The 19,795-nt window shown below is 37.2% G+C and overlaps 1 protein-coding gene across 1 annotated transcript in view; it reads left to right on the plus strand.

The window, feature by feature from the left end:
- Window positions 1-19,795, plus strand: part of LOC140164658 (delphilin-like) — a 56,907-nt gene that overhangs the window by 32,974 nt on the left and 4,138 nt on the right. Inside the window, exons 15-23 of the mRNA XM_072188002.1 lie at window positions 2,112-2,378; window positions 4,585-4,656; window positions 7,047-7,244; window positions 9,224-9,753; window positions 10,448-10,553; window positions 13,463-13,531; window positions 14,710-14,837; window positions 18,142-18,210; window positions 18,960-19,115. Of these exons, the coding sequence (XP_072044103.1) occupies window positions 2,112-2,378; window positions 4,585-4,656; window positions 7,047-7,244; window positions 9,224-9,753; window positions 10,448-10,553; window positions 13,463-13,531; window positions 14,710-14,837; window positions 18,142-18,210; window positions 18,960-19,115 (1,595 nt within the window). The remainder of the gene's footprint in view (window positions 1-2,111; window positions 2,379-4,584; window positions 4,657-7,046; window positions 7,245-9,223; window positions 9,754-10,447; window positions 10,554-13,462; window positions 13,532-14,709; window positions 14,838-18,141; window positions 18,211-18,959; window positions 19,116-19,795) is intronic.

A 19,795-nucleotide genomic window follows, 5' to 3' on the forward strand; every position in this document is an offset into this window, starting at 1 on the left:
ACTCACTGCAGCTCTCTTCCGTCACGTGCAAATTTTAGAAAGACATGATAGATATTGCAACAAATTAGAAATGTGGTGGCAGTAGCTGCATGTGGTTATGGCTTTATGAGTGTGAAAGACCTCCACTAGCTGTAACAAAATGCTTTACAGTCTGGCTGTACACCAGAGAAGATGCCTTACACTTCCCATAATGCATTTCTTCCCTGTACTGATTTGCTATTTAGTGCAACATGGGTTGATAGTGACAAAAAATACCTCAATAATGCATTTCTTCCCTGTACTGATTTGCTATTCAGTGCAACAAGGGTCGCTAATGACAAAAAATACCTGAATTAAAAGAGCTCATCCCGATCTTACAATTGAGGTATTTCATGTCACTATTGACGTCGCACTGAATAGCAAATCAGTAGAGGGAAGAAATGCATTGTGGGAAGTATAAGATATCTTCTCTGGCTATACACCACCGTGGTGTTTGCTTCATTGAATGCTAAATATAGTGTAATACTAGGTGAAAAATGTGTGCAATATTTTGCTTTGTAGATATATGACAAACATTACATCAGCTATTTTTGTACAAGAAGGTTAGGGTTTTGTTTTAGTTTCTTAGATATTCATTTTCCTCTTATTATTCTAATATCCTGAATGTTAAACATACGTAAAGGGTGGACAAAAATGTTCCAGCCCGGCTCTGTTTGGCCTCCCACCACATGATTTTGCTTTATATAATGTGGAAGTTGTATAATGGTGATATAAACTGATTGAATGTAACCCCATGTAACCAGGTTCCCTTGTCCAGTTGCCCTGGCAACCTTTAGCCCATGAGTTGAATAGAGCATCATATATTCCTTTTTACCAGCTGATCAGAAATCTTCGGAAATTAGTTCAGAATGATGGAAAGAAAAATGCTAATCACACACTGATGACTGTGTGTTCGACGAATGTGGCATGGTACAATACATGTATGACTGATTACATCAATCATGTATCATGTTGCTCTTACTTGGCACAACGTATTGAACACGGTCTGCATGGTCAAATATGCCCGAATATGTTCAAATCGCCACAACTTGATTGGTCGAATATGTTTTGATGGTTGTGCATGATCGGTGTTTTTTTTCCGTAAAAGTCCTCTTGAAAAGGTCCATTATGCTGGGTAAACTAACTGTACAGGAGCAGTTTATTAAAAATGATAGTGAAGCAGTATTAAGTAGATATATTATTGAAATAAAAACATACAAGCGTGTGACAAATGCTAAATACAGGGGGAGTTAAAAAAGTGGTGTATCCTTAACACAAACAAAGGATCACAGAATAAAGCTCGTAATCCCTCATCGTAATCTATACATAATTTGGCTCACCTTGAGTTTGGTAGTGATATAGGTCCGTATGTCGCTGGGCTCAATATCAAATCACATGTTAACTGCCCAGAGCCTGCACACACACCCCTGTGTGCGGGCATTCAAACCGAGGACTTGTGATACACATGTGTGTATTGTGTGTCTGTCCCGCCATTCAAAGCGAGGACAAGTGTGAGTTTCACACCTTCAAAGTGAGGACATTTTTTCATCTATCTCTGAATAGGCCTATTTAAAAAGCGAGGACTGGGATTTTGTCCTCGCCATGCCAAATTGTCCTCACTTTGAAAGTGGGAAACTATATCTTGTCCTCGCTTTGAATGGCTCGACGAACACAAGGGTGGTTTGTCAGTGTGTATGCAGCGCAACTGTGACAAAGCATTAATGTCACTACCAAACTTAAGGTGAACCAAAGAATATACATCAAAATTCTGTGCCAAAAAAGTTCAGTAGGGCATAGAAGCCTTTTTGTCATTGTACATGTGTGTCAGTGTTCCATGAAATGCTTATGTTGCATGTTGCTTGATTCTCATTGCATGATTTTGCTTTCTTTCTTTGCTTGCTTGCTTGCATGCATGCTTCTAGGTCCCATTGTGCCACCACCCCCTCATCTAGCCTATGACATGCCTACTGGGCCAGACCCCTATCCAGAGAATGCTTATGCAACAATAAGATCCCATCGGAGTCTCGGTAGTCTTAGAGAAGCGCCCTCAAGTAGATATCATGACGACATGGTTCATCGTACATCCCATACAGATCTGCCATTCACGCAAGAATCCAGGAGACCGCCGAGACACAGTACGGGATCCATGCCTCCGCCGCCACCATCGCAAACCGACATGCCGACGTCATTTGTGGACGATGTAATAGAGCGCCCTCTAAGCGATCCACCACCCCAGCATCCTCCCTTTCACCGCCATGTGACGCCACCTGAATATGCTCAAGTTTTCCCGCGTGGACGTAGGCATAGACCTGCAAGCATGAGTTCTGATGGGTCATCCCCCTTATCTAAAGACGGTGAAGGTAACTATACTGTTAGGGGTCTTGCCTCTAAGTTGACACGATGGGCTGTTCCGGTTGAAAGCCATACACCCCCTATGGAAGACGTGACCTTAATCTTCCACACAAGGAGTGTGAATTTCAAATGGGGTTACCTGAATGGGTGATTCTATTTGAAATCTACACCCCCTGTGTGGGAGATTAAGGTCATGTTTTCCATAGGGGTTGTGTGGGTTTCCAAGTGGAATTTCCTGAAGGGGTGATTCCATTTGAAATCTACACTCCCTCTGTGGGAGATTAAGGTCATGTCTTTCGTAGGAGTGTGTGGGTTTCAATTAGAATAGCACAATGCATCATGGTATATGTCACCAAAATGCATCTTCATATCTTGCCAACATTTTATTATATTATAATGAGCTCATTATGCATATACAAATCAGAGATGCCAACCCTCCCTATTTTGGAGGGAGGCTTCCTATTTTTGTAAACGTTTTTGTCCATTTTGACACTCAAATTTGGCAACCTCCCTATTTCTGGCAAGTTATATGCCAATGAAGTTGCATGTAATTTTGAAAACCTTATTTTTTGTTTGAATCTTCCCTATTTTCTGGATGTTAATGTTGGCATCTCTGACAAATGCATCACGGTACATCCCCAAATGCTTTCATGTTCTAATATTGTTAGTAATTAGGGTCCCACAATGCTATTACAAACATCTGTGTTTTGTTGATGCATAAATTTCTCATATACCAAGATGCATATAGCTCACATTTATTTGCATCCTATTAATTATAATATTATCATTATAATATTTTTGTCATTTACCTCAAAGCTAGTAGCATTATGCTTCCAACTAACTTGTTATTATTTATAACTTTGGTTCTATTTTGTACCCTTTCTATATACAAACTCACATTAACTAGATACTAAGATGTGTATACCTAGATACTATTGAGGTTAAGTTTCCTGTGCAGGACTATGTGGAATGTTATTCAGGGGGGTCACAATGTAAAGTATATAGTCCATATATCTACCATGAGTCACCGGCACAAGCTTTGAAGTTCAATGTGTTCTGTGTTAACTTAGCGTTACTTGGTTACATACTTTTACGCGCGCGATCAACATGCCGCATATGTACACGCAAGAAACCACGCTAAGCAAATGCAGCATACGCTGAACTTCAAAGCTAGTGCCGGTGACTCGAGGTAGATATATAGATTATAGCATGATGTGTGCTAGATGATGAAGTTTTGGCACCGTGAATTACTCCTTTGTGTAACAATGACATCTCAAACAGGGGAAAGAATACAACAGGGGTAGCTATTCAAATGGTCCCAAAATGTAAAGTAAAGCGTGATGCGTGCTAGACGTTGAAGTTACGACATTGTGAGTCAATGGCTCCCCGGTTTATCATCTAGCATGTGATCTCCTTAGTTTACATTGTAAACATCTGAATAGCATTCCACATAGCACTGCGCAAGGGAAACTTAACATTGATACAGTCTTTGTGTTAGTGTGCAATTTATATTCTCTATAAGGCCTTGTCTGTGAGTGAGCTACAATCATATTGCTGATCTAATGTTATTAGAATGCTACAGCAGTTTATGCTCATAATATAATTTTGTATTAGTGATTCTTATATACCCAGGGCTTTTGCAGATGTAGTAATACTGTCCTATCCTATTGAGGATCAGTACTGATAATGGAACTACAGAATTGATACCATAACACACTGCCCATTGCAAGAAAAGTTGATAAATCATGGCTATCTCCATACACTTGCATGTGAAACACCTTTTTTTTAACCAAAAAATTAGGCTATCAGTACAAAATCGGTGTCAAAATTGTTTTATAAAATTTGCGCATATTATTTCAGACACACATGTACACGTATCTCTTTCAAATAGTTCATTAATCAGTGCTCATTCTTTAAATTATAAAATATCCGCTCAGTTACTAAGCTATCCTGGGAATGAGAAATGTTCCATACCGTGGCTGGGCAGGAAAACCTCCTATGTGTCATTGTCCCCTGAACATGTTTAAAGCAAAACCGCCTATGTAACCATTTGGCAGTTTTGTTTTAAACATGTTCAGGGGCCACAATCGCATAGGAGGTTTTTCCTTCCAACAATGATTTGCACTATACCTGCACTCCTTTGCATTCAAATACTAACCAAATGTAATGTTTAACCTCCCATTTTCCCCTACCATGTATCCTGCTGCTTAATAGCTAACCAAAACCTGGCGGAATTCAGACCACGAGCGTTGCATGGACTTTACCTGCCTGGATTGAGTGGACAAGGTAACATCATCTACTAAAGGCACAGTTCAGTTGTGTATATGTGTTTAGTTTGTATAAGTGAACTAATGCAGAAGTGTGAGATTAATATGTATGTGATTATTTGTGATGCAACATAACAAAATGATTTGGATTCGGTCAGTCAATGTGACGTCACTCGCGATAGATCACATTTAGTTGGTTTTTTTGGCCGTGCCATCTTGCACCCTCTGACGTGGAAGCGGATGCTTGTTTTTGCAATCAATGGGGGGAAAATCGCAAAACATGCCATACAAGAAATACTTCTTGGTGAAACAAAATTTTGATTTCTTATCAGGGTATCAACATTCAATAATTACAAAAGAATAGGCAAATTGGTATTTTCTATGTGAAGAAAATTGCCTGGAACTGAAAAGCCCTGCACAAACCAATAGGGATTTTGCAAGGGTGTTCCCTTTGACAGACACAAGTCTGTGCAACAGATGGAACAACCCTGAAGGAGAGAATGTCCAAAGATAGCCACAGTAATTTTACTCATTGGGAACAGATCAAAATTTAATCAGCTTGAGCTGTTGTGGTGTTCCGTAATCAATTGATAAAAAACACTTATATATTCTGTCGGTCCGTGCCACGTCACTTCCGGTTGATCACGGTCGAGTGAAAACAAGTCCCTGATTCGATTTTTGTTGACAATTTCTGTCATTGGTGTTATGTAAATTTCGATCGCAAATAGTCAGTGGAATCAAACAACGTTTCTAAGTCTTCAGAGTGGAAAAAACTTACTTGATTTACCGTTTATATACTGACAAACTTAAAATTAAATTCCATGGTCGAAAGTGTCGTTTTTTCCGAAATTGAACATCACTCCAGCAACATCGCTATGTAGCCTGTTGTTCATAACAAATCGTGAGCCACATGCAGTTTGGGCCCGAGACTAGAGATAGCCCGGATGTCCGACCGACAGAATACTTGCTTTGGCCATATCCCAAGATTGATCGTCATAAAAATGGACTCAATTTTAAGATGGTGATAATTAAATATTTATGCCTCGGACCTGGGCAAGAGAATGTACAGGAATATGTCAAACCTATGGGAAATTAAACAAAACCATGGACTTTCAAGTGTCAGTGCCTTAAATCCCTCATTTGAAGCAAATCCCCTGAGGACTGGGATTGTTCCCAGAATATGTTTGGTGCAGGATCATGATGATCCTTTTCGCGTGCACTGCCAGTTGGATTCAATCAGGTTTATATACATGTATATCAGGGTTCCTGTGGTCCTTGAAGTTCTTGAATTTGAAAACACCTTGGAAATATGCACAAGGTCCTTGAAAGCCCTTGAAAATTGGACATTTACCTAAGTATAATTTTGTCAAAATTTGGGGAGTGGAGAGGAGCTGTCACTTTCGTTAATATGTGCCGCATGGAGAGCCGCATCATGATTTTTGTGTTGTGGCAAGTCCTTGAAAATCATGCTTTTGGACCTTGAAAGTCCTTGAAAAGTCCTTGAATTTTAAAGGCTTCAAGGTGCAGGAACCCTGATATATGCTTGTAGGCATTCTTTGGGTTAAATACTTTGTACCGTTACTTTCATGATTAGTTTTATTTCATGTCTTCCTATTAACCAGAAGTATAGTTTTCTGTAATGTTCGGCAAACAGTTGTCAATTTTTTTTGTCTGTGTGCATGAGAGTGTGTGTCTCCTGTGAGTGTACAATGTAGGGGTGTTGGGGTGTATGTATCCATGTTTGCTGGTGTGTATTTGTGTGCAGATCGATCGGCTTTCCTTTGCATGATATATTGCACATTTCATTTAAGACTTAATTAACGCAATAGATCGTAAATTAGTAGGGCTCAACTGATAACCAGCATCCTATCGGTATCGGCCCGATATTTGCGGTATCGGTATCAAATTGGATATAGGTAAAAAAAAAAAAATATTAGTTTGTTATCCTTAATATTGAAACCATTAACTTGTGTTTACCTCTTCATCTATCACATATTATAAATACATGGAAAATCAATGCATTTATAATATGTGATAGATGAAGGTAAACATTAGTTAATGGCTTGCATATTAAGGATAACAAACTGTAATTTTTTCATAATTGTTTTCAATTTTTTTTCTTCAAATTAACTGTGAATGATCCTAGCACTTCAGAATAGGTCCAGTAGTTCTTTAAAGTTGCGAAAACTTTAAAAAAAATAAAAAATTAACGATATAAAATCGGATCGAATATCAGCCGATATTACAAAATCAATATCGGATCGGTAGATAAATGCCATATCGGTTGAGCCCTATGAATTAGTTAATATATTATTTGCATGTTGCTTATAGTTGCTTTCTTATTTTAACCCTTAACCTGCCATATGTACACTGCTTTCTGCTTTGTTAATCCCCAATGTCTCCTCACAGCTGATACAGAACTAACAGATATAGATGACTTAATGCCCGGAGAAGGGTCGTCGTACTATTACCACGACTCTATACCACGTAGGCGACCCAAGCGCCATTCCTATCCCACAATTCCTGAAGCCCCTCACCATGTGAGCTCACGGAGAAGATCGCACGGTTCGCACCATGCAGTATATGCGGTAGACCCCTTAGCGACAGGTAAGAATGGGGTTGTAAGGAGAGAAAATGCTATCGAAGGGGTACATTATATTATAGCGCTTATTGAGCTATTCCATTTAAAATCCTCACTACCCCTGTGAAATATTTAGCTAAAGTCTTCCACAGAGGGAGTATGAGTTTTGAATTGAATAGACAATTGGGTAGCTTCCATTTGAAATACTCACTCCAGTTGTGAAAGATACAGGTAAAGCCATAATACAGGGGGAGTATGAGTTTCAAAATGATTAACCCTGACCAATTACATTTGAAAAACATACTCCCCCTATGGAACATATTTCCAAAATCTTCCACAGGGGTAGTGTGGATTTCAACTGGAATAGCCTAATATGCACCATTTGGCCCTTGTTTGAGGGGTTTTTTTTGGTTATATTTGGAACATAGTCTAATCATTCAGTAGATAAGTGATAAGAAGGATTGAGATCAGCATTTAGTAGATGTGGTTAGACGGATTGAGATTAAGGTGTTAGGTAGCCACTCATCCACCTGTCATTTTGGACAGGCAGTTTGTTCCTGGGACAGGCACAATTAAAGACACATGCTTAATTCTAAAAATAAAGTTATGAGAATGATAAACAAAGACCAGACAAATAAATCAAGGCTATAGCTATTCAACCGACTGAACCCCCAGAAGGTGTAGAGGTGTGGTTTATTTTTATCTGGTCAAATTTTGGACATGCACTTTTTGTGAAAATGACAGGCACTTGTCAAATCCAAGCTAATTTTAATTTTAAAAGTCTGAGCTTGCAAAATTTGCATTGTTATATTTCTTATGAAATAAAGTTGTTTACAGTAGCCCTGTGAAGGACCAAAAGTACCTCCATGTTATTCTATTATGCAATCACCAATGTGAACACCTCCATGCTATGGGATGCTTGCTTTATGTATGCACATCAAAATGTCTTGGTTGTCGCTTTTGGTTATAACTCAAAATGGCTTGTACTTTTTCATTGTTACATGTACCTTTTATGTCAACCCCTGTACGGATAGTCAGCTGCTAGTTTCATGTTTTCCTTTACAGTATTCACAGGCAGTGCTCAAATTAGAAAGTTCTGTCGTTGCAATTTGTTATGATTATGTGGGTTATGTGTCTTATTTCTTACAACATTGAATTTTGCTTACCAAGATTGGAAACTCTCATCCAGTTTATTCTTGGACACCTTCAGCCCCAATTTGACCTGTGGGGGTACGTGGAATTATTAATGCGATATGATTCTTTTGCAGGTACAACAATGATGTTTTGTTAAAGACTTCTCAAAAAGTAATGTATCTGTTATTTATACTCCTTCAGACCTAATAATCATGTTCACAATAATTTAACATAGAAAAAACGATCGTTTATTTACACATTTTGGTACCCCATACGTCCAATGTTGTTCATTATTATGTTTTGATGAATCCAAGTGTGTGAAAATATTGGATCCAACACATAATAATGATAAAATTGGATGCTTTACGCCCAATATTTATTGGTTGAGCTATGAGTTTTAAAATATTGGACTCGACTACGTCTCGTCCAATATTTTTAAACTCATAGCTCGACCAATAAATATGGGCTCAATCAATCCAATTTTATATCAATATTAGTAACACAGTGTTTGTAAAGAAAAATTTAAATGTTGCATTAAATTGTGTTGATTTGAATTCAGCGCAAAGGTTATTTGGCAGGTTTTACATGCCACAATGCTGGTGTAATAATCATTGGCCGCTGTAAAAGCAACTGTTAAATTTGAGGGTTTTTTTTCAAGATGCTGCTTTGTTGCTAATGTTGAAGGACATTGCACAAGTGGGGTATCAAAATGTGATTAAATAATTCATCATTCTTTCTGTGTCCAATTATTGTGAATAGTGCTGACTGCTGAAGCATATTTATTACCTCTATGTTACTTTTTGTGAATACTTTAAAAATTTTTGCTAAAGTATTACCGGTAATTAGCTTTACCCTGTCTATTATTTTCCAGTGGTAACAGACTTGCTGTCAGATCACGAATCCAATGCCGGTAGTGAGTACAGTCATCGCCATAGATCCAAACACCATGGACTGAATGCTAACAATAACTCCATAGGCCATCGCTACCGGCGTGGCCCATCATCGGTACATAGCTATGACACCTACTCCGAAATCTCACACCACTCCGGCTCCCAACACTCAGTAATTTCTCACCATTCGTTACCGCATAGTTCAACCCCTACAAACGGTGCGTCATATTCCCTTAACGGCTCACACGAAGACCATCCATTTTTGAATGGCGACTCATCGTTGATTGAAGTGGACGAGGAGGACGATAATGAACCATTGTCAAGTTTTGCTCCACCACCCCCTCCACCTCCACCCCCTCCTCCGCCACCTCCACCACCAATGGCACCTCCACCACCACCTATGCCGGATGGGACAGATGGTGGGAATGGGTCGTGGATGCAGCAAAAAATGGCAGTGAAGAGACTGAACTGGGAAAAGTTGCAGGACACACAGAATACAGTGTGGAGTGGGGTAAGTATCAACATGATGCAATTGCTTGAAGGAAAGTCACATATAGGGCATGGCTGGATGTATGCAGTGCATGTACATAGGACAGGGTATTTTGAGCAACTGGAGATGAGATGACTTTTTAATTTTCAGGTACTTCCTTTTGAGAGTGAGAGCAATTGCTCTCTACTGCTCTCCTTAAATCTGATATAGGACAGTTATTTCTAGCTCTCCTTGGTTGACCATTCTCTCCTTACATTCTATTATAAATGCTCTTCTTGAAGGTTCCAGAAGAGCTATTTAATAATACTCTCCTGCAAATTCCAAAAGACAGTCCCTGGTTTGTGTCATTCAAATGGAATAGGCCATTAAAACTCATCCAGGTGCCAGTAGTAGGTAACATTTCTGTTGGGTTAGTAAAATTTCAGGCATCGGGTGGTTAATTATTTTAGGTCAGTGTGCTCTGTAAGATGCTACAATTTGTTATCACAGTTGAATTCCATACACCCCTTACAGAAGTTGATGACCTTAATCTTCCACACAGGGAGTGTGAATATCAAATGGGTTTACTTGAATGAATGACTCCCATTTGAAATCTACATCCCCTGTGTGGGAGATTTAGGTCATGTTTTCCATAAGAAGTGTATGGATTTCAACTGGAATAACCCATTCCTCTTTTGAGACTTTTATTTTGTGTATTTTTTCTCACACTTGGCAGATTCAGGGAAGCGAGGAGGTGAATTATCTGGACGACGTCATCAAGCATCTAGAATTAGAGGACAAATTTAGTACAGTAAATAGACCTCAAGGTACGCTAGCCAAGGGTAAGAAGAGTAATACTTTTATTATTCCGTCATCGTCATCATCACAACTGACCTCATGTCATGCCAACAATAACAACAACATCTAAGTAATAACATGGTGAAAGGTGTAGTATAGTGTACATAACAAGCTCAGGTGGTTTCATTTTGAAATTAAACTGTATGGGAATTTAGTGTTAGGGCCAGACTCTTTTGAATGGGTTACTGTAAAGGTTAAATTTTTGTGTCAAATTATTTTTCTTTTCTAAACTTGTGTGAAAATAAAAACACAAGAACTTTGTTCAATGTATAAGTCTGTGTAGAAGACAAAATCGACCTATTTGGTATATCTCGAAAGCCACTGCATATTTACCCAACTACATACGGCAATGGGTACAAAACAGTACTACACCTGCTTTGAAACGTGCAGTAGCGCTGCAAATGTGCACAGACATGGCAACGTAGTCTTGGTTAAATTTGGAAAGGCTGTAGGATGTACTAAAATAGTCATTTCAAAACGAGGCCAAAATTAATCTTGCAAAATTATAAAGCAAGTAAAATGTTATTCATTTCTAGTTCATTATGAAGCATCTTAAACATGAACCATATACTGCAACTACATTTTGCTTCCCTGAACTAGTTTTAAGTTTTGTATTCTAATATGAAAGCTACATATTCCACAAGTCATAACTCATTATTTTCATCTTATCTTCATATTACCATATCAAAAGAAAATTGGTCAACAAAACTTGTGTTTTCTTTCTACATTTTACCTCTAATAGGGTAAATGTGATGCAACATCCAATGGGGGGGGCAAAGTGGTTTCACAAAAGGTCCACAAAGTTATTTTTAAGACACTTATTCAGGGTAATCAGAGTCCAAAATAAAATTGAGTAGGATTTCATCTTTCCTAGAGTATTCCTGAAATTCAGCGGGCTAGGGAAAGAAAATCCTACTCATGATTACCGACCTAGAGTACTAAGTAAGTTCAAATAGAACCCAAAGTGAAATTATTGTTGACCAGGTTTAATTTTGTTGATGTTTACTAGCAGCATATAATTCATTCTGTTAGCAAAGGGCTATTCCAGTTGGAATCCATACACCCCCTATGAAAGACATTACCTTAATCTCTCACACAGGGGGTGTAGATTTCAAATGGAACCACCCATTCAAGTAACCCCATTTGAAATTGACACTCCCTCGGTTGAAGATTAATGTCATGTCCATACCAAGGTGTAGGGATTTAAACTGGAATACCCCCAGTATTATACTCTTTCATATCATTTTGATATTTCAAATTTTATGCTTTTATGGGAAACATTAACATGGTATCAATTCATGTCATTAAAGGTACTGTAAATTAATATGAAATGAAATGATGTGTGTTACTTAGAGGTTCACTCATGCCCTCAATTCTGCTAATGAACCCTGTTCATACATTCCCCAATATTTGGTGATTGTATTTCATCAAATAATATGAAAAAACAAGATGTAACATTCTTAAAAATGCAATTTTTCTGTGTGTTTCAATACACATATTGGCACGGTAAAGCAGTTGGGCATTAACATTGTTTAGCCCAGCTATTGACCAATCACATGCGCTGTTAGTTAATGTATAATGTATGAATGCCAAGTTAGTTCCTTATCAAAACACACATCATTTTAGTCTTTTCATAAACTAACTCCTCATGACCAACATGCTAACCTTTATTTCATATCACTTTATTTGAGTTTAAAAAGCATTTTGACTTAAAAATTCCCCAGTGCCATATTGGTTTGTCAGACATAGAGGCCAAAAGAGTGCACATCAGGCATTATTGAGCAAAAGTCGGAAGTCAAATGATACTTATAGCATCTTTAAGCTTGAGCGTAAACTCTCTGAAAGTTCCTGGAATTCTGGAAATTGGCCCATATGAAAAAAAATCCGGAAATAAAAAAGATGATATTTCGTCATAAAAAGAGCAAAAACAATTTTTAGGGAGCGAATAAGGTCCCGTTAATGTTTGATGCTGCGCACAAGCTTTCGGCTGTCAGGCCAAGGGCCAGTTCTATTTTCAGTCAATTTACCAATACCTCTGATACAATTAAAGGGGGGTAACCCTATTGGTTTTGGATATGGATTGTCTTTAAAATTACATAATAATATCAAATATCGCCTCCTTTATGCTGCTTTATGAAAAAACGAGAGCATTTTCAGCGTAAATGTGAATAAATAGCCAAATTTGCAATCCAATACCTTGGTATACGTGAATTGCATTCTGGGGAGGCAATGACGAATGCTGACATGCTGTACAATGCCCGGCCCGTATTGAACGGAAAATGTTTTTTTTTTCGTACCGGTTCAGACAAAAAGGACACAAAATATATTTCCCTTGCAATATGTACATTTCAAATGAATATAAACAAAGTTTGGGTAAAATGGAGAGGAAAAAAAAACCTTCCGAGACCGGGTTTTGAACCGGTACCTCTCGGGTAAAAACAAACGCGCTAGTCAATTGAGCTATTTAGTACACCACGCTTACTGTTGCCGTTTTCATAACTATATACGGCGCACCGTCTCCTCAGCAGTTAGTGTGGTTCGCTTTTTTCACAGAATGTGTATGACGCGAAACCAAAGTAGCTGTTGCGGTGACTGATATTTCGTTCATAATTCCCTCCCATAAATCCAAAGTATTTACCATTGTTTACAAACTGGTATACCTGTAAAAACCGCTGTGATTCATGATTTCTCGAAATACATCGACTTGGAGCGTCAAATTTCAGGATAGTAATGAGAAAAATAGTATCTATTATGTGATACCAAAACCTCATCAACAATGAAAAAAAATCGGGGATGATGCTGTCGATCGGGTTACGGACCTTTAAGTGACTATGTATTCAGATAATGCCTAGAGAATGAAATTGACATTGAAATCATATGTTTTTATTTACAGCTGGAAGTGCAGGTAAAGAAAGGAAAGCCACAATCAACATTATAGCACACAAGAAAGCGCACAATACTGGTAAGTGATTAGTGTTTGAAACCAGGGGGTGGTGGCCACGGTAGCCTGTCCCCGTAGAGATATATTTTCAGCTGAAATTAAGACAGAAGAATTAACATTTCTGGTTAAGGTTGTAAGTTGGTTAATAATTCAGCTTCTGCTTTCATGTACCTTAATAATTGCATTTTGATAAAACAAGGATTGTGTAACCTTATGAGGGTGGGGGACAAAAGATGTTAAGGCCCTGTGATTTGTGTCAAATTTTAATTTTGTTATTCTTAACCCACAAATTTGAAATATTCAGAGATGCCACTTTTCAGGTTTTAGCCTGAATTCAAGTATTTTGTATTTTTATTTATTTACAGCCTTTTTTGGATTTTTTGACCTGCATTCAGATGCTTTTTCAGGAATTCTCACCAGTTTCAGGTTTTTTGAGAGAAACTGAGTGGCATCTCTGAATATTAGTAATCAGGAAATTTAAAGGTTTCTGTTCATTTTAAGCAGAAATAACAAGGTAAAGTGAAAGAAACCCAGCTGGCTATGATGGCAGTTCATAATGGAGGGTTTTTTTTTGGGGGGCGGTAATAATGTGTGAATTATGACAAGATGTCAGAAATTGCTCTGTTAAGCCTATAAACAACAAATTTGAAGAATAAGAATGCACAACATTTTACTTAATCCACAGCCTTAACCCCTGGACACTACTGGTCATCTAACAGTATTTTTGATTGGTTGATAACTTGGAATGCTCATTTCAATTGCTAATTATAACTAGGCTTTTAACTGTTTATGGTCAAACTTGCATTTGCAGATGATCTTATTAATACCTACCTGCCTTGATTGGTTCAAAATTGGATGCAATATTAATTTTGGCCAATCGGGCAGGTAATTCTCATGGGGTTAAGAATGATTTTCAGGATAGTGCTTCACTGGCAGTTAAAGAATTTGAGGTTAAAGGCTATTTCGTGTCATAAGGTGATGTTGAAAATGGCCTAAATGCTGTGAAACCGCTAAGAGGCATGCAGGTTTTGAATAACAATAAATCTTTTGTGTGTCTCGGTAAAACAATAATGAAAATGGCTGACAGCTGTCACTTTTATCATCAGGAATGTGTTGAATTTGTAGTTAATGTTATGTAGTTCATTATAAATAATTTTTATTTTTTTATTTATTTATTATTTTGATTTCAATAATTGCAGCCATTTTGTTAGGTCATCTGCGAATGCCCATCGAAAACATTAGAGCTGCAATCCTAGCTATGGACTCGTCTAAATTTAGTGAAGTGCAACTACAGCAGATGTACTCATTCTCACCTAGTGATGAGGAGGTAGGTCAAAGGTCATCATCCTGGAAACTTTGTGCACTTACCATTAGGGTGGTTCTTATTTTACAAAAGTCTGAAATTCCATGCTCCTACCCCTTAGAATGGTTCAGTTGGATGAAAAACTTATTCTGTAAAATTTTCAGGAAGATCGGACAATATTTACTGGTAGCCCAAGAGCCTCCAATATGGTGACCCCTGTCGTGATTATTGGTCATCGGACATTTTGAGCAATTTTAGGGAGTATATTTTCAAAATAGAGTGTCTCTTGATATTCAATCTTTCTAAATGCATTAACAGTAACTAGTTTAACATGTATATAACAAAAGGTGCCTTGTATTTACTTCCATTGTTGTTTTAAACTCAACCAGATATGGGACTTTGTGCTGCGAATACTCCTAAATACCGGTCCTTGGCCATTTTCAAGCATTTTTAAGGGGTCTAATATAAAAAATAGAGTGTCTCTTGATACCCAATCTTTGTAAATGCATTAACAGTAACTAGTTTAACATGTGTATAACAAAAGATGTCTTGTATTCACTTCCATTGATTTTTAAACTCAACTAAATATGGTAGTTTGTGCCGTGAGTACTCCTAAATACCGGTCAACAGCCATTTTCGAGCATTTGTAAGGGGTCTAATATAAAAAAATAGAGTGTCTCTTGATACCCAATCTTTGTAAATGCATTAACAGTAACTAGTTTAACATGTGTATAACAAAAGATGTCTTGTATTCACTTCCATTGATTTTTTAAACTCAACTAAATATGGTAGTTTGTGCCGTGAGTACTCCTACATTGTAAATACTGGTCAACAGCCATTTTCGAGCAACTTTTATAAGGGTTTATTTTCAAAATAGAGTGTCTCTTGATACTGAATCTTTGTAATTGCATTAAGACCAACTACTTTAACATATATAACAAAAGATGTCTTGTAATCACTTGCATTGTTGTTTTAAACGCAACCAAATAGCAGTTATGTGCCGTGAGAACCTAAATACGGACTGATCATCAGCCATATTCGAGGGGGTCTATATTCTCAACAGGGTGTCTCTTGATACTCAATCGTTGTAATTGTATTAACAGTCATTAGTTAAACATATTTATAACAAAGGCTGTCTTGTATTTACTTCCAATGTTGTTTTAAACTCAACCAGATATGGCAACTTGTGCCGTGAGTACTCTAATGGTCGTCAGCCATTTTTTAAGCAATTGGGATTTTCCCAATAGAGTATCCATTGTTACTCAATCTTTGCAATTGCATTAAAAGCAACTGAACTAGTTTAACATAACAAAAACTGTTCTGTATTCACATTCATTGTTCTAACCCAAATAACATAGTCTGTGCTGACTGTCAGACTGTGGGAATAGTTAATTGTATAATTTGCTGCAATTTATAAAAAGGATGTTGACTTTCTCATGGCTGTCAGGAAACTGGTGTTGATGCTCAGATACAACTTGCAAAAGGAACTGCAACTGGCATGGTCTTCATCGTGTTGAACTCCTGCACCAGCACCAGTGCCACTCCATGCTCTGCATTAACGTTTATCACCTTAATGTTTTTAATGATTTCCACCCCCTCAAGAAAGTCATCACCATGATCACGGCTGGTCCAAGTTTCTAGATCATGATCCATAAAGTCAGCTGATAATACCCAACTTCTCCAAGAGTCTTCTGGTATTCTGTGTGACAAAGTCTTCCAGTCGACTATCTGAAATTAGCCGTGCAGCAACTTTGATGCGCTTGAGCGTTTCATTCTCACCCTCCCCATTTTGCATTGATTTTACCATTTCACATTTTGTGGCCACTGGAGCGATGGGATCGAAGAACCAAGGCTGCTCTAGAAAGATAACACAGGTGGAGACTTTACTTGGCAGATGTTGCCTATAGAGACATTTGCAGGCTGTCTTGTTGCTGTTATAATAATGTCAATTACAAAGAGATTGAAGAATTAAGAGATCCACTCTATTTTGAAAATAGACCGCTAAATAAAATTGTTCGAAAATGGCTGACGACCATGTAATCACAGCATACACAAACTACCATATCTGGTTGAGAATAAAACAACAATGAAAGTGAATACAGGACATCTTTTGTTATACATGTTAAGTTATTTGAGCTTATTTGCTGTTAATGCAATTACAAAGATTGAGTATCAAGAGGCACTCTATTTTGAAAATAGGCCCCCCCTTATAGTTGCTCCAAAATGGCTGACAACTGGCCATATTTTAATACTCACAGCACAAACTACCATATCTGGTTAAGAATAAAACAACAATGGAAGTGAATACAAGACATCTTTTGCTATCTAGATATGTTTACTGTTTGCTGTTAATGCAATTACAAAGATTCAGTATCAAGAGACACTCTATTTTGAAAATAAACCCCTTATATAAGTTGCCCGAAAATGGCTGTTGACCAGTATTTAGGAGTACTCACGGCACAAACTACCATATTTAGTTGAGTTTAAAAAATCAATGGAAGTGAATACAAGACATCTTTTGTTATACACATGTTTAACTAGTTACTGTTAATGCAATTACAAAGATTGGGTATCAAGAGACACTCTATTTTTTATATTAGACCCCTTACAAATGCTTGAAAATGGCAGAGGACCGGTATTTAGGAGTATTCGCAGCACAAAGTCCCATATCTGGTTGAGTTTAAAACAACAATGGAAGTAAATACAAGGCACCTTTTGTTATATACATGTTAAACTAGTTACTGTTAATGCATTTAGAAAGATTGAATATCAAGAGACACTCTATTTTGAAAATATACTTCCCTAAAATTGCTCAAAATGTCTGATGACCAATAATCACGACAGGGGTCACCATATTGGAGGCTCTTGGGCTACCAGTAAATATTGTCCGATCTTCCTGAAAATTGTACAGAATAAGTTTTTCATCCAACTGAACCATTCTAAGGGGTAGGAGCATGGAATTTCAGACTTTTGTAAAATAAGAACCACCCTACTTACCATAGAATTAGACAGAAGGTAGAGGGGAATTAAGGTGACAAAAATGTTTTACCGGCTAACCCATATTTGCCTTGTTATTATGTTTATGAAATTGAAGGTGCTAATTCTAAAAGTAGGTTAGTTCACAAAATTATGAAATTGGAGATAGTGTCAGTTTTTGTTACAAGGCGATTATCTGCAGCCTTTGTGCAAGTTTCATAGTGAAATAATGTGGTAGAGCATTGAAACTGCGTGGGCAAAACCACTGGTTGGATTATGACGTCCATAGGGAAGATACACATATGAAAGGTCCCTTTCCCAATACATATTTTTGATATCTTTCTTCCTACAGGTGAAGGAGTTGGAGGAGTACCAGGGTAAGACATCCATGCTGAGTCAACCAGATAAGTTTGCCTTTGAGGTAAGTCTTGTGCTATTTGAATAATGTAACATTTAGTTTTGTTGGCATTTATTAGGCACAGAGCCATGATTTTGTTTGACCATAAATATCATAAAGTTGGGCAGTTTTTGACATCATTGCTATTTATAAATGGAAATTTGGTTCATGAATTGCAAAAAAAAGGGAAAGCCCATACAACCAGATACGAATAAATCAATCAAATATTTTCCTTTCAGCATGCACCTTGATTTATATTAACCCTTTGAATGAAAAAATAAAGAAAGAGTAGTCTGTTAAATAAATAAATAAATTCATTAATTATTAATCAATTGATCGATTGATCAATTAACACACCAACAACTGAAAGTTCATGATTTGGGGTATATTTTAATCTAAAATTTTGACATTTGTGGCCCTATTTTGCAATTTTTTACAAATCTAACATTTTGGCGACTTGATGTGGGGTACATTGCACATCCCCCAGCTACAGGCTGGCATTTATTTATAAAAAGGCAATTTTGATTCAGGGCCTGAGATACAACGAGAATCACAGAACTGACTCTCGTAACATTTGTTGCAAGAATCAACTTCTTTCATTGAATCATGCAGTAGTAAAGTGACTCAGGATATTTTTGATTCTCGCAAATTGGCATGAAATTGAGGCCCTGGATTATGTTTGTTGGAAATAAAGCATTTTTCCAGACATATAACAATAAATCATATGAAGTGTGTATATCAAATGAAGATATAAAATTTGTATCTCTTCTCAGATGAGCCGAATTCCTGCCTACAAGCTACGAGTAGAAGCGTTATTATTCATTGTTAGTTTTGACGAGCAGATAGAATTGATATCTAATGATTTATCCACCATAAAGCAAGCATCAGATGAACTCAGAGCTAGCCAAAAACTTGCTAAAGTATTAGAGGTAAGTTGACCGATTCAAAGGCAGAATCATTACAATGGGCTGTTCCATTTAAAACCCACACTACTCCTGTGGAAGATTTAGCTAAAGTCTTCCACTGGGGGCGTATAAGTATTTGATAGAATAGACAATTGGATAACTTCCATTTGAAGTACTCACTCCAGCTGTGGAAGATAAAGGTAAAGCCATAATACAGAGGGAGTATGGGTTTCGAAATGATTAACTCTGACCAATTACATTTGAAAAACACACTCCCCTTGTGGAAGATATTTCCAAAATCTTCCACAGGGGTAGTGTGGATTTTAAATGGAATAGCCCAATCTCTACAATCAATCAAAAATCAATCAACCAATAATCCAATCAATCAAGAACCCTACAGACTTTTCAGTGGATTTAGAATATTCGATGTAACAAATCTTTGTTATTTAATCTATTCTCATTCTATTTTCAGTAATGTTTAAGTTGTAACATATTATCAATTTTATGTCATCAAACATTCGTTAGAACTTAAACATTACTAGGAATAGAACGGGAATAGATCAAATAACAAAGACATGTTACATCAAATATTCAATGTCGTATATTCAAGTCTGTAGCGGCTTAAAGCCTTATTGTACGATTTCCTTCACATTTTAAATTTGTTATTCTATACTCAAAATGCTGAAATAATAATGTGGCTGATT

This window comes from Amphiura filiformis, chromosome 11, assembly GCF_039555335.1.
Source record: "Amphiura filiformis chromosome 11, Afil_fr2py, whole genome shotgun sequence".
NCBI classification, from domain to species: domain Eukaryota; kingdom Metazoa; phylum Echinodermata; class Ophiuroidea; order Amphilepidida; family Amphiuridae; genus Amphiura; species Amphiura filiformis.